This window comes from Salvelinus namaycush, unplaced genomic scaffold, assembly GCF_016432855.1.
Source record: "Salvelinus namaycush isolate Seneca unplaced genomic scaffold, SaNama_1.0 Scaffold745, whole genome shotgun sequence".
In the NCBI taxonomy this organism is placed as follows: domain Eukaryota; kingdom Metazoa; phylum Chordata; class Actinopteri; order Salmoniformes; family Salmonidae; genus Salvelinus; species Salvelinus namaycush.
In genome coordinates, this window is record NW_024061470.1 from 32539 (window position 1) to 46258 (window position 13720).

The 13720-nt window shown below is 48.1% G+C and overlaps 1 protein-coding gene across 1 annotated transcript in view; it reads left to right on the forward strand.

The window, feature by feature from the left end:
- Positions 1-580: 580 nt before the first annotated feature.
- LOC120042698 (SH3 and multiple ankyrin repeat domains protein 1-like) overlaps positions 581-13720 on the forward strand; it is a 54294-nt gene continuing 41154 nt past the window's right edge. The window contains exons 1-6 of the mRNA XM_038987496.1: positions 581-694; positions 1726-1875; positions 8944-9018; positions 9526-9729; positions 11932-12003; positions 12588-12696. Of these exons, the coding sequence (XP_038843424.1) occupies positions 581-694; positions 1726-1875; positions 8944-9018; positions 9526-9729; positions 11932-12003; positions 12588-12696 (724 nt within the window). The remainder of the gene's footprint in view (positions 695-1725; positions 1876-8943; positions 9019-9525; positions 9730-11931; positions 12004-12587; positions 12697-13720) is intronic.

Genomic DNA, 13720 nt, shown 5'->3' on the forward strand with positions numbered 1-13720 from the left:
TGCTTCCTGGTAGGTGTTTATCCCCATGACTGTTAATAGTCTCTCTCTCTCTCTCTCTCTCTCTCTCTCTCTCTCTCTCTCTCTCTCTCTCTCTCTCTCTCTCTCTCTCTCTCTCTCTCTCTCTCTCCCCTCTCTCTCTCTCTCTCTCTCTCTCTCCCCTCTCTCTCTCTCCCCTCTCTCTCTCTCCCCTCTCTCTCTCTCTCTCTCTCTCTGCGTGTGTGTGCGCGCCTTGGTCCCGTTCTTACGACAACCGTGACAGAATATCCCACCAAACAAGGACCAAGCAGCGTGCTACGATGGGAAAAATAAGTTGGACCTGGGAAGAAATCATGGAAGGACAGGAGACCCTTCCTTGGCAGGAGTCGCACAGGACGCAAGAAGGACGGCGACGACGTCGGGGACCACGGCCACAGAAACCACAATATTTTTTGGGGGGTGGGGGCACATGGAGCTGGCGGCTGAGCAGAGGGAAGAGCCAGAGACCATCTGGGAGGAGATAGAGAGGTGGTCGGTCGATCCAAGGAGAGTACCAGAGCCCGCCTGGGAGTCGATGGAACAATGCGAGGAGGGATAACGGAGAATGGAGTTGGCTAGGAGTATGCAGCAACGCAGGCGTTTGGAGGAGCGTGTCATCAGTCCGGTGAAACACGGGCCGGCTCCACGCATCTGGCCTCCAGTGCGCCTCACCAGTCCGGTATGTCCTGTGTCTCCTCCTCGCACTCGCCCTGAAGTGCCAGAGACAGTCAGGGAGGCATTGGGGAAGTTAGGAGAGAGAGAGATGAGAGAGATGTTGTTCTGCTCAACATCCTACCAGGGGATCCGGTTAGCAGTCTGGTGCAACTTGGGCCACCCTTCTGGTCTCCAGTACGCCTCCCCAGTCCGGTACGTCCTGTGTCTCCTCCTCGCACTCGCCCTGAAGTGCGTGTCACCAGTCCGGTGCGTCCTGTGCCTGCTCCACGCACTCGACCTCCAGTGCGCATTCACAGTCCAGAACCTCCTGCGACGGTCCACAGTCTGGAACCTCCTGCGACGGTCCATAGTCCGGAACCTCCTGCGACGGTCCATAGTCCGGAACCTCCTGCGACGGTCAACGGTCCGGAACCTCCAGCGAGGGTCGACGGTCAGGAGCTTCCAGGCAAGGCGTCCAGTCCAGCTCCAGAGCAGGAGCCTTCCTCTGCGCCGGTGGTCTGTCCAGGCACAGTGTCCAGTCCAGCTCCAAGGCCGGAGCCTTCCTCTGCACCGGTGCCCAGTTCAGGCACGGCGTCCAGTCCAGCTCCATGGCCGGAGCCTTCCTCTGCACCGGTGCCCAGTTCAGGCACGGCGTCCAGTCCAGCTCCATGGCCGGAGCCTTCCTCTGCACCGGTGCCCAGTTCAGGCACGGCGTCCAGTCCAGCTCCATGGCCGGAGCCTTCCCCTGCGCCGGTGCCCAGTCCAAGCACGGCGTCCAGTTCCGCTCCATGGCAGGAGCCTTCCTCTGCGCCGGTGCTCAGTCCAGGCACGGCGTCCAGTCCCGCTCCCTGGCAGGAGCCTCCCTCTGCGCCGGTGCCCAGGCACGGCGTCCAGTCCCGCTCCAAGGCCGGAGCCTTCCTCTGTGCCGGTGCTCAGTCCAGGCACGGCGTCCAGTCCCGCTCCAAGGCCGGAGCCTTCCTCTGCGCCGGTTCCCAGTCCAGGCACGGCGTCCAGTCCGGCTCCATGGCCGGAGCCTTCCCCTGCGCCGGTGCCCAGTCAAAGCACGGCGTCCAGTTCCACTCCATGGCAGGAGCCCTCCTCTGCGCCGATGCCCAGTCAAAGCACGGCGTCCAGTTCCGCTCCAAGGCCGGAGCCTTCCTCTGCGCCGGTGCCCAGTCAAAGCACGGCGTCCAGTTCCGCTCCATGGCAGGAGCCCTCCTCTGCGCCGGTGCCCAGTCCAGACACGACATCCAGTCCCGCTCCATGGCAGGAGCCTCCCTCTGCACCGGTGCCCAGTCCAGGCACGGCGTCCAGTCCCGCTCCAAGGCCGGAGCCTTCCTCTACGCCGGTGCCCAGTCCAGGCACGGCGTCCAGTAGAGCTCCCTGGCAGGAGCCTCCCTCTGCGCCGTTGCCCAGGCACGGCGTCCAGTCCCGCTCCAAGGTCGGAGCCTTTCTCTGCGCCGGTGCCCAGTCCAGGCACGGCGTCCAGTCCAGCTCCATGGCCGGAGCCCTCCTTTGCGCCGATGCCCAGTCCAGGCACAGCGTTCAGCCCAGCGCGATGGCCAGATCCGGGGTCTGGGCGGGGGCTACGACCTACACCGGAGCCGCCACCGACACTAATCACCCCCCTACCCTCCCCATTTGGTTTCAGGTTTTGCGGCCAGAGTCCGCACCTTCTCTATGGTGTAGTAGGTCAGGGCGTGACTAGGGGGTATTCTAGTTTTTAATTTCTATGTTGTGTTCTAGTTTATATTTTCTATGTTGGTGTTTTTGTATGATTCCCAATAAGAGGCAGCTGGTAATCGTTGTCTCTAATTGGGGATCATATTTAAGTAGCTATTTTTCCCACCTGTGTTTGTGGGATATTGTTTTGTGTTTGTGCATGTGCACCACTTAGTCACGTTTCGTTGATCGTTTATCGATTTATTGTTTTTGCTTTAACTTTAACTTTTGAAATAAATATGTGGAACTCAACATCCGCTGCGCCTTGGTCCCATTCTTACGACAACCGTGACAACCACTTTCCAAACAAGGGAACTCCAAATGTGAACATATGTGAATTTTTGACAGTATCCCCTATCCCCCTATGCATCTGAGTGTATTACAGTGCATTTGGAAAAGTATTCAGACTGCCTGACTTTTCCCACATTTTGTTACGTTACAGCCTTATTCAAAAATGTATTTGCATTTTTTTTGTTTTTTGTTAAATAGTCATCAATCTACACACAATACCCCATAATGACAAAGCAAAAACAGGTTTTTAGACATTTTTGCAAATGTATAAAAAATAAAGCGGAAATATCACATTTACATAAGTATTCAGACCTTTACTCAGTACTTTGTTTAAGCACCTTTGGCAGCGATCACATCCTCTTGTCTTCTTGGGTATGACACAACAAGCTTGGCACACCTGTATTTGGGGAGTTTCTCCCATTCTTTTCTGCAGATCCTCTCAAGCTCTGTCAGGTCAGATGGGGAGCGTCACTACACAGCTATTTTCAGGTCTCTCCAGAGATGTTTGATTGGGTTCAAGTCTGGGCTCTGGCTGGGCCGCTCAAGGACATTCAGAGACTTGTCCCGAAGCCACTCCTGCGTTGTCTTGGCTGTGTGCTCAGGGTTGTTGTCCTGTTGGAAGGTGAACCTTCGCCCCAGTCTGAGGTCCTGAGCACTCTGGAGCAGGTTTTCATCAAGGATCTCTCTGTACTTTGCTCCGTTCATCTTTCCCTCGATCCTGACTAGTCTCCCAGTCCCTGATGCTGAAAAACATCCCTACAGCATGATGCTGCCACCATGCTTCAACGTAGGGATGTTACCAGGTTTCCTCCAGACGTGACACTTGGCATTCAGGCCAAAGAGTTCAATCTTGGTTTCATCAGACCAGAGAATCTTGTTTCTCATGGTCTTAGACTCTTTAGGTGCCTTTTGGCAAACTGCAAGCAGGCTGTCATGTGCCTTTTACTGAGGAGTGGCTTCTGTCTGGCCACTCTACCATAAAGGCCTGAATGGTGGAGTGCTGCAGAGATGGTTGTCCTTCTGGAAGGTTCTCCCATCTTCACAGAGGCACTCTGGAGCTCTGTCAGAGGACCATCGGGTTCTTGGTCACCTCTCTGACCAAGGCCCTTCTCCCCCAATTGCACAGTTTGCCCTGGGGCCAGCTCTAGGAAGAGTCTTGGAGGTTCCTAACTTCTTCCCTTTAATAATGATGGAGGCCACTGTGTTCTTGAAGACCTTCAATGCTGCACACATTTTTTGGTACCCTTACCCAGATCTGTGGGCCGACACAATCTTGTCTCGGAGCTCTACGGACAATTCCTTCGACCTCATGGCTTGGTTTTTGCTCTGACATGCACTGTCAACTGTGGGACCTTATATAGACAGGTGTGTGCCTTTCCAAATCATGTCCAATCAATTAAATTTACCACAGGTGGACTCCAATTAAGTTGTAGAAACATCTCAAGGATAATAAATGGAAAATGTTGAGTCTCATAGCAAAGGGTCTGAATACTTATATAAATAAGATATTTCTGTTTTATTTTATCAATTTTAGAATAAGGCTGTAACGTAACAAAATGTGGAAAAAGGGAAGGGGTCTGAATACTTTCTGAATGCACTGTATGTGCCTGTGTGCTGATTTGAATGTGTTATGATGACTATATGAGTGTGTATTACTGTGTAGTACTGTGTATTACTGTATTCTGTATATCTCCTGCTGTTACTTGTTCCCTCGCTCCGCTGTGTGTGCGAACAGTAAAAAGCATGCTGGGGAATTGGTTACCCAAGATCCTTTCTCTCTGTCTTATGGAAGGAACATGTATTTTGACATGATCTAAGATAACCAATACTACAGTTAGTGCTGCCACGTTATGGTCAATAACACCACATGACTTCTAGATGTTTCTGAGGAGTAGGACAATATCCTGTCCTCTATTTCTCCTCTCTCCTGACCTCCCTCCATCTCATATTGTCCTTCCCTCCTTTTGTCTTTCACACCGTCCCTTCACCCTCCCTTCCTCACTTTTTCCCATCTCTCTCTCTTCTCTCTCTCTTCTCCTCTCTCCTATCTCCTTCTCTCCTGTGCAGTGGGCTAATATGGTTGTATAATCCCAGTGTATTAGGCTGGTTCTACATGTCAGCTAATTCGCCCTCAATAAACTCTAATTGCTGGTTAATTGTATTGTAATGAGATCATGGAGAGATGGACAGCAGCTTATAAACACAAATGTTATGAATTAAGGATTTCCACAACTGGCTAAGAAGTGCCCACATACTCCCTGATATATATTTACCTACACATACAGTATACAATACATCTATATACAGTCATCTTACCTGCTGTATAAACACAGTAACATACCATCCCATTGACATACATTTAGAGTAGACCAACAACTGTAAGCCTTGTAAGGGCCTTCTCAGTGCTCAGCCAGAGGTGAAGAGGGGCCCAGATAAGAGAGGCAGAGCCAGATAAGAGGGTGAAGAGAGGAGAGGACAGGGGATGGAAGGAGAGAGGGAAACAGGGGGCTGAAAGGAATGTGGAAAGGAGGACTGTGTGACTGTGAGGTAGCTAGAGAGGGGGAACATAGAAAATAGATGGGAAAGAGGTAGTGAGAGAGATAGAGAGAGGCCGAAGGAGAAAGGGAGAGAGAAATTGACTTAAACAAAGTGGGAGAGAGGGGGTGGTTATTTCCCCATAGTTCTCATTAAAGGCTGCTAATCCCCCTGCACTTGCCCTGCAGAAAAGAGCCAGAGGGTGAGTGAGAGAGAGAGAGAGAGAGAGAGAGAGAGAGAGAGAGAGAGAGAGAGAGAGAGAGAGAGAGAGAGAGAGAGAGAGAGAGAGAGAGAGAGAGAGAGAGAGAGAGAGAGAGAGAGAGAGAGAGAGATACTATATTCTGCAGAGATAACGAATGTCAGCACAGATACAGGAAGATGGAGAGTAACATGGACAGAGATATAATAGATCAATAGAGTGAGTGAGTGAGTGAGTGAGTGAGTGAGTGAGTGAGTGAGTGAGTGAGTGAGTGAGTGAGTGAGTGAGTGAGTGAGTGAGTGAGTGAGTGAGTGAGTGAGTGAGTGAGTGGGGGTGAAATCCAAAATATTTTAAGAAAGTTGAAGCTCATTTACTGCATTTCTGTACGATTTAAAAACTCTAAATTGCAATTTTGAGAACTGCAAAAACAAGCAAAAGGGACCCAGCCATTATCGCCTGAGTTGTTCTAGCTTCATTCACCTCAGTCCATCTACAAACATATAGCCTATTAGCAATACAGTTAGCCGCATTAACTCATCTACAAACATATAGCCTATTAGCAATACAGTTAGCCGCATTAACTCATCTACAAACATATAGCCTATTAGCAATACTGTTAGCCGCATTAACTCATCTACAAACATATAGCCTATTAGCAATACAGTTAGCCGCATTAACTCATCTACAAACATATAGCCTATTAGCAATACAGTTAGCCGCATTAACTCATCTACAAACATATAGCCTATTAGCAATACAGTTAGCCGCATTAACTCACATTAATTTAGCACCGGGATTAAAAACATACAGAGGGATCTGTTAGCAGAAAAAGTACTTTATTAGCAAAAGGTAAACAGATTTACAGATTTTTTGTTGTAGTAATTTCCTGCAATTCTACACATTTGCCATGACTTATACCATGTTAATATGATATCTGAGTGACTTAAAAAATCAATGGGGTCCCTTTGGAGGTCAGGGCCCCTGGGAATGTCACGAGGGACTAGGCGGGTGAGGAAGGAATCAGGCACAGAGAGTTCCACAGGGAGAAGGTGCACTTTAATGCGGCACAAAACAACAAGCCCAAAACACAGGGATAATAATATGGACCACCCACAACACAGGGATAATAATATGGACCACCCACAACACAGGGATAATAATATGGACCACCCAAAACACAGGGATAATAATATGGACCACCCACAACACAGGGATAATAATATGGACCACCCAAAACACAGGGATAATAATATGGACCACCCAAAACACAGGGATAATAATATGGACCACCCAAAACACAGGGATAATAATATGGACCACCCAAAACACAGGGATAATAATATGGACCACCCAAAACACAGGGATAATAATATGGACCACCCAAAACACAGGGATAATAATATGGACCACCCAAAACACAGGGATAATAATATGGACCACCCAAAACACAGGGATAATAATATGGACCACCCAAAACACAGGGATAATAATATGGACCACCCACAACACAGGGATAATAATATGGACCACCCAAAACACAGGGATAATAATATGGACCACCCACAACACAGGGATAATAATATGGACCACCCAAAACACAGGGATAATAATATGGACCACCCAAAACACAGGGATAATAATATGGTCCACCCAAAACACAGGGATAATAATATGGACCACCCAAAACACAGGGATAATAATATGGACCACCCAAAACACAGGGATAATAATATGGACCACCCAAAACACAGGGATAATAATATGGACCACCCAAAACACAGGGATAATAATATGGACCACCCAAAACACAGGTAGCCAGGTCTAGAACACCAACACCTCTACCTAACGTACACACGTAACACAAATACAATCCCGCACAAAACAAGGGCGGGGACACGTACTATAAATAAGGAAGCCCATCAAGCACATACAACAGGACACAGGTGAAACTAATAAGACACAATCAACAGACAACGAAAAAGGGATCGGTGGCGGCTAGTAGGCCGGTGACGACGACCGCCGAGCACCGCCCGAACAGGCAGGGGAGCCAACTTCGGCGGAAGTCGTGACAGGGAAAGTGCCCTGCGTGCCCGGTTGGTAATTCAACCATGATTACTTTAGATGGCTGGCTTGACTAAGTAGATTCATTTACCAATCTAAAAAATGTTAACAGATAATGACTAATTGAGTGACTGTGAGTGTGGGACATATAGGAAGGAGAACTGCTGATGAACAACCATGTTTTGAAATGTCACCTTGTGTGTTCTACTATTCTAATTCTCAACAGGAAGTTGAGACCACGACTGAGTTCCTCTAATATATATTTTTCAAATTCTGAAAAATTGCAAAGACCCGGACCTCGGTGTCTTCATATGTAGCTACAGCCCTGACTGCAATATGAGTGTAAAAGAGAGAAGTGACAGTCAATATGGACTGTTGTCACTTATTGGCCTGTAAGCTGCCTCAACCTACAGCTAGTTGTTAGTCTATAATACTGAATCAATAACAGTAAGTCAGAACCAGTCAGACTCAGAAGCAGAGATGGTCTTCCTCTCTGTTAGAAGTCTGTAAAGAGTTAGTCTGGAGTGGAGGGCTCATGAGAGAGTTCAATGAGTCATTTCAACCAATCAGTAGGTATATGGACCAATCAGGTTGCTTGTTCAGTGGTCCACCCGTTCCTCTTCTCCCACCTGCTTTGGTGTTGAACAGCATTATGCTGTATTGATAAACGTTCTCCTCCTCCTCAATGATCTCAGAGTACATTTAGCTTCCCTAGCCTGCATTCTGTTTGCGTGTGTGTTTTTTGATGGGACTGAGTGTTAATTCTAGTGTGTGATTGAATGTACATGTTGGTGCAGTATGTCAGCGTGTGTGTAAGAAACAATCTATTGCATGCTGACACACCTACTCATCCTCTCTCTTTTACTCTCCCTTTCAATATCTCTCTTTCTCTCTATATCCCTCCCCCTCTCTCCCTCTCTATATCCCTCCCCCTCTCTCCCTCTCATACATAAACCCTTTCCTCCCCCTGACTCCACCTCTCTCGTTCTCCAACTCACTGTAAAACACACATACACACAGACACGGGCACTCTCTCACTTTATCCCATAGTTCCCCATCTCCAAGGGAACACAGGGATGTCTCTATGGCAACAAGGAGCTTGCTCCACTAATGAACTGGTTGCCATAGTGATTTGGTTGGCTGTGCACAAACCCAGACTGAATAAAAGAGAGGGAGAGAGACATTTTACACCTCTGCACAGTATTCCATGCTCACTCCCCCCCCCCCCCCCCCCCCCCCCCCACACACACACACACACAGAGAGACAGAGAGAGAGAGTGTGTGAGACAGTCAGTGAGGGGGAGATTAGGACAGAAAGAGAGAGTTAAACACTTTAGTGAGATGTATTGAGCCGTGGAGCGTACATCCATGCATGCAGAAGCAGCAAGCGAGAGATCCAGCTGCTCTCCAGAAGGACCAATCACACAGCTGCTTCAAGGTCAGGGGAATGGCCTGCTCTACCTCAGCCTCAGCCCAGACTCACAGCAGAGAGAGAGAGAGAAAGAGAGGAAGACTGTTTGATTCATGATCTACAGAAAGATGTGGATCTGTCCATATAAGGACATTAAGGACCTTCTCTCTCCAATGCTAACTGTGCCTATATGATACAGCACAATCAAACATTCTATTCATCTCACCATACAGGAGCTCACTTGTCAGAGGAGACAGTACAATCAGCCATTCATATCTCCTTACTGTATAAAACCATACACATCACTGGTCCCTGTGGTGGACTCACAATGTCTCTCCCTAGTGGTTCAGCATGGTAATAACAGCAGTACTGCAGCGAGGAGCGGTTCTCCACTTCTGACAGACACACTAATACTGCACCAGGACCCTTCCTTCAGTCTAGACTGTTAAGTTGCTGTTACTTTTCTACTTTATAGTTCAATGCTTTCCTTTTCCTCGCTTTTCTTCTTTAGTGTTTTCATCTAAACCCCAACTACCCCCCCTCTCTCTAAGCACCACCATTGAACCCTCTCTCTCCTTCTCTCTCTCCCTCTCTCTCTCCCCTTCTCTCTCCCCTTCTCTCCCCATCTCCTCTGCAGAAGTGTTTGCGGTTCAACCCGGATGCGACCGTTTGGAAGGCCAAGCAGCAGGTGCTATGTTCTCTGACCGATTCGTTGCGGGACGTGTTGAACTACGGCTTGTTCCAACCAGCCACCGAAGGCCATGACGCCAAGTTCCTGGAGGAGGAGAAGATGCTGAGAGAGTATCCACAATCCTTTGAGAAGGGGGTACCATATCTGGAGGTATATACAGCCTGGATGTAAGGTTACACTGTAAGGTTATTCTCACTCTGTGGGTTACTCTGTAAGGTTACACTGTAAGGTTATTCTCACTCTGTGGGTTACTCTGTAAGGTTACACTGTAAGGTTACTCTCACTCTGTGGGTTACTCTGTAAGGTTACACTGTAAGGTTACTCTCACTCTGTGGGTTACTCTGTAAGGTTACTCTCACTCTGTGGGTTACTCTGTAAGGTTAATCTCACTCTGTGGGTTACTCTGTAAGGTTACTCTCACTCTGTGGGTTACTCTGTAAGGTTACTCTCACTCTGTGGGTTACTCTAAGGTTACTCTGTAAGGTTACTCTCACTCTGTGGGTTACACTGTAAGGTTACTCTCACTCTGTGGGTTACTCTGTAAGGTTACACTGTAAGGTTACTCTCACTATGTGGGTTACTCTGTAAGGTTACTCTCACTCTGTGGGTTACTCTGTAAGTATACTCTCACTCTGTGGGTTACTCTGTAAGGTTACTCTCACTCTGTGGGTTACTCTGTAAGGTTACTCTGTAAGGTTACTCTCACTCTGTGGGTTACTCTGTAAGTATACTCTCACTCTGTGGGTTACTCTGTAAGGTTACTCTCACTCTGTGGGTTACTCTGTAAGGTTACTCTGTAAGGTTACTCTCACTCTGTGGGTTACTCTGTAAGGTTACTCTCACTCTGTGGGTTACTCTGTAAGTATACTCTCACTCTGTGGGTTACTCTGTAAGGTTACTCTCACTCTGTGGGTTACTCTGTAAGGTTACTCTGTAGGGTTACTCTCATTCTGTGGGTTACTCTGTAAGGTTACTCTCACTCTGTGGGTTACTCTGTAAGGTTACTCTCACTATGTGGGTTACTCTGTAAGTATACTCTCACTCCGTGGGTTACTCTAAGGTTACTCTGTAAGGTTACTCTCACTCTGTGGGTTACTCTGTAAGGTTACTCGCACTCTGTGGGTTACTCTGTAAGGTTACCCTCACTCCGTGGGTTACTCTAAGGTTACTCTGTAAGGTTACTCTCACTCTGTGGGTTACTCTGTAAGGTTACTCTCACTCTGTGGGTTACTCTGTAAGGTTACTCTGTAGGGTTACTCTCATTCTGTGGGTTACTCTGTAAGGTTACTCTCACTATGTGGGTTACTCTGTAAGGTTGCTCTCACTCTGTGGGTTACTCTGTAAGGTTGCTCTCACTCTGTGGGTTACTCTGTACGGTTACTCTGTAAGGTTACTCTCACTCTGTCGGTTACTCTGTAAGGTTACTCTCACTCTGTGGGTTACTCTGTAAGGTTACTCTGTAAGGTTACTCTGTGGGTTACCCTGTAAGGTTACTCTGTACGGTTACTCTGTAAGGTTACTCTGTACGGTTACTCTGTGAGTTACTCTGTAAGGTTACTCTGTACGGTTACTCTGTGGGTTACTCTGTAAGGTTACTCTGTAAGGTTACTCTGTGAGTTACTCTGTAAGGTTACTCTGTAAGGTTGCTCTCATTCTGTGGGTTACTCTGTAAGGTTACTCTGTAAGGTTACTCTGTGAGTTACTCTGTAAGGTTGCTCTCACTCTGTGGGTTACTCTGTACGGTTACTCTGTGAGTTACTCTGTAAGGTTACTCTGTAAGGTTGCTCTCATTCTGTGGGTTACTCTGTAAGGTTACTCTGTAAGGTTACTCTGTGAGTTACTCTGTAAGGTTGCTCTCACTCTGTGGGTTACTCTGTACGGTTACTCTGTGAGTTACTCTGTAAGGTTACTCTGTGGGTTACTCTGTAAGGTTACTCTGTAAGGTTACTCTGTGAGTTACTCTGTAAGGTTACTCTGTAAGGTTGCTCTCATTCTGTGGTTTACTCTGTAAGGTTACTCTGTAAGGTTACTCTGTAAGGTTGCTCTCACTCTGTGGCTGGAAACTAGTGTAAATCTGTGCGGTTTCTTTCTTTTTTTCTTTTTTCGTTGAGAGAGGAGGAAGAGGAGGAGGATGGAAGTTATGGGTAAACTAGATAAAGCATCATTTTGCAATACATCTGCAGGCTCCATCATGTGGATCTAGGCCAAAAGCTGAGAGAATTGAGGACAAAAGTCCTTCCAGTCAGGATTATCTCTCTCTCTTTCTCTCTCTCTCTCTCTCTCTCTCTCTCTCTCTCTCTCTCGCTCTCTCTCTCGCTTTCTCTCTCTCGCTCTCTCTCTCGCTCTCTCTAGTTTCGTTACAAGACCAGAGTGTACAAACAGACCAATCTAGATGAGAAACAGCTGGCTAAACTGCACACTAAGGTACTGGTTGTCTGTTTCAAAGGGTGTGGCACAATGTGAATTGTGGGTGTAAGTGTGTGTAGCATGCATTGGTGCAGTATGAAGGTGTATGTGTTGGCGGGAGTGGGTGTGTATGTGTGTGCATACTTATGCGTGGGTGTGTGCACTCTTTGCGTGTCAGTGTGTGTACACGCCTTGTGTGTCTGTGTGTGCACTCACGTGTGTGTGTGTGTGTGAGTGGGACTGCACACTGTCTGTCTGCAGTTACAGGCCCTTGGGGCAGCCTTCCACTGTTAGCTGTGCTGTGCTTTGTGTGGCAGACAACTCCAGTATTAATGTGTCAACTCTGCTCTCTGTGGAACGCAGTGCTGGCACACTCTTAGAAAAAAGTGTTCCAAATGGTTCTTCGGCTTTCCCTATTGGAGAACCCTTCTTGGTTCCAGGTAGAACCCTTTTGGTTCCAGGTAGAACCCTTGAACCGAAAAGGGTTCTTCAAAGGGTTCTCCTATGGGGACAGCCAAAGAACACTTTTAGGTTCTGGATAGACCTTTATTTGTAGGAGTGGAGTCCCCTCATCTCTCTCTATCCCCTCATGCCTCTCATAGGCCAGTCTGAAGAAGTTCATGGACTACATCCAAAGTGGCTCTGTGGACAAGATGGCCAAGTTCTTGGACAAAGGGCTTGACCCCAACTACCAGGACCCTGACACGGGAGGTGAGATGCTGTCAGATGCTGTCCGCTGCCAGGGTGACCTGTGACCTCTCCTCAGTCAGTTAGCACCAATCAGCCATTTAGTCCGTCTGTCTGGGTGTCTGTGTGTCTGTCTGTCTATGTAGTCAAATCAAATTTATTTATATAGCCCTTCTTACATCAGCTGATATCTCAAAGTGCTGTACAGAAACCCAGCCTAAAACCCCAAACAGCAAGCAATGCAGGTGTAGAAGCATGGTGGCTAGGAAAAACTCCCTAGAAAGGCTATGAGGGGTGGCCAGTCCTCGTCTGGCTGTGCCGGGTGGAGATTATAACAGAACATGGCCAAAATGTTCATAAATGACCAGCATGGTCAAATAATAATAATCACCGTGGTTGTCGAGGGTGCAGCAGGTCAGCACCTAAGGAGTAAATGTCAGTTGGCTTTTCATAGCCGATCATTAAGAGTATCTCTACCGCTCCTGCTGTCTCTAGGGAGTTGAAAACAGCAGGTCTGGGACAGGTAGCACGTCCGGTGAACAGGTCAGGTTTCCATAGCCGCAGGCAGAACAGTTGAAACTGGAGCAGCAGCATGGCCAGGTGGACTGGGGACAGCAAGGAGTCATCATGCCAGGTAGTCCTGAGGCATGGTCCTAGGGCTTAGGACCTCCGAGAGAGAGAAAGAAAGAAAGAGAGAATTAGAGAGAGCATACTTAAATTCACACAGGACACCGGATAAGACAGGAGAAGTACTCCAGATATAACAGACTGACCCTAGCCCCCGGACACATAAACTACTGCAGAATAAATACTGGAGGCTGAGACAGGAGGGGTCAGGAGACACTGTGGCCCCATCCGATGATACCCCCGGACAGGGCCAAACAGGCAGGACATAACCCCACCTGCTTTGCCAAAGCACAGCCCCCACACCACTAGAGGGATATCTTCAACCACCTACTTACCATCCTGAGACAAGGCCGAGTATAGCCCACAAAGATCTCTGCCACGGCACAAACCAAGGGGGGGCGCCAACCCAGACAGGAAGATC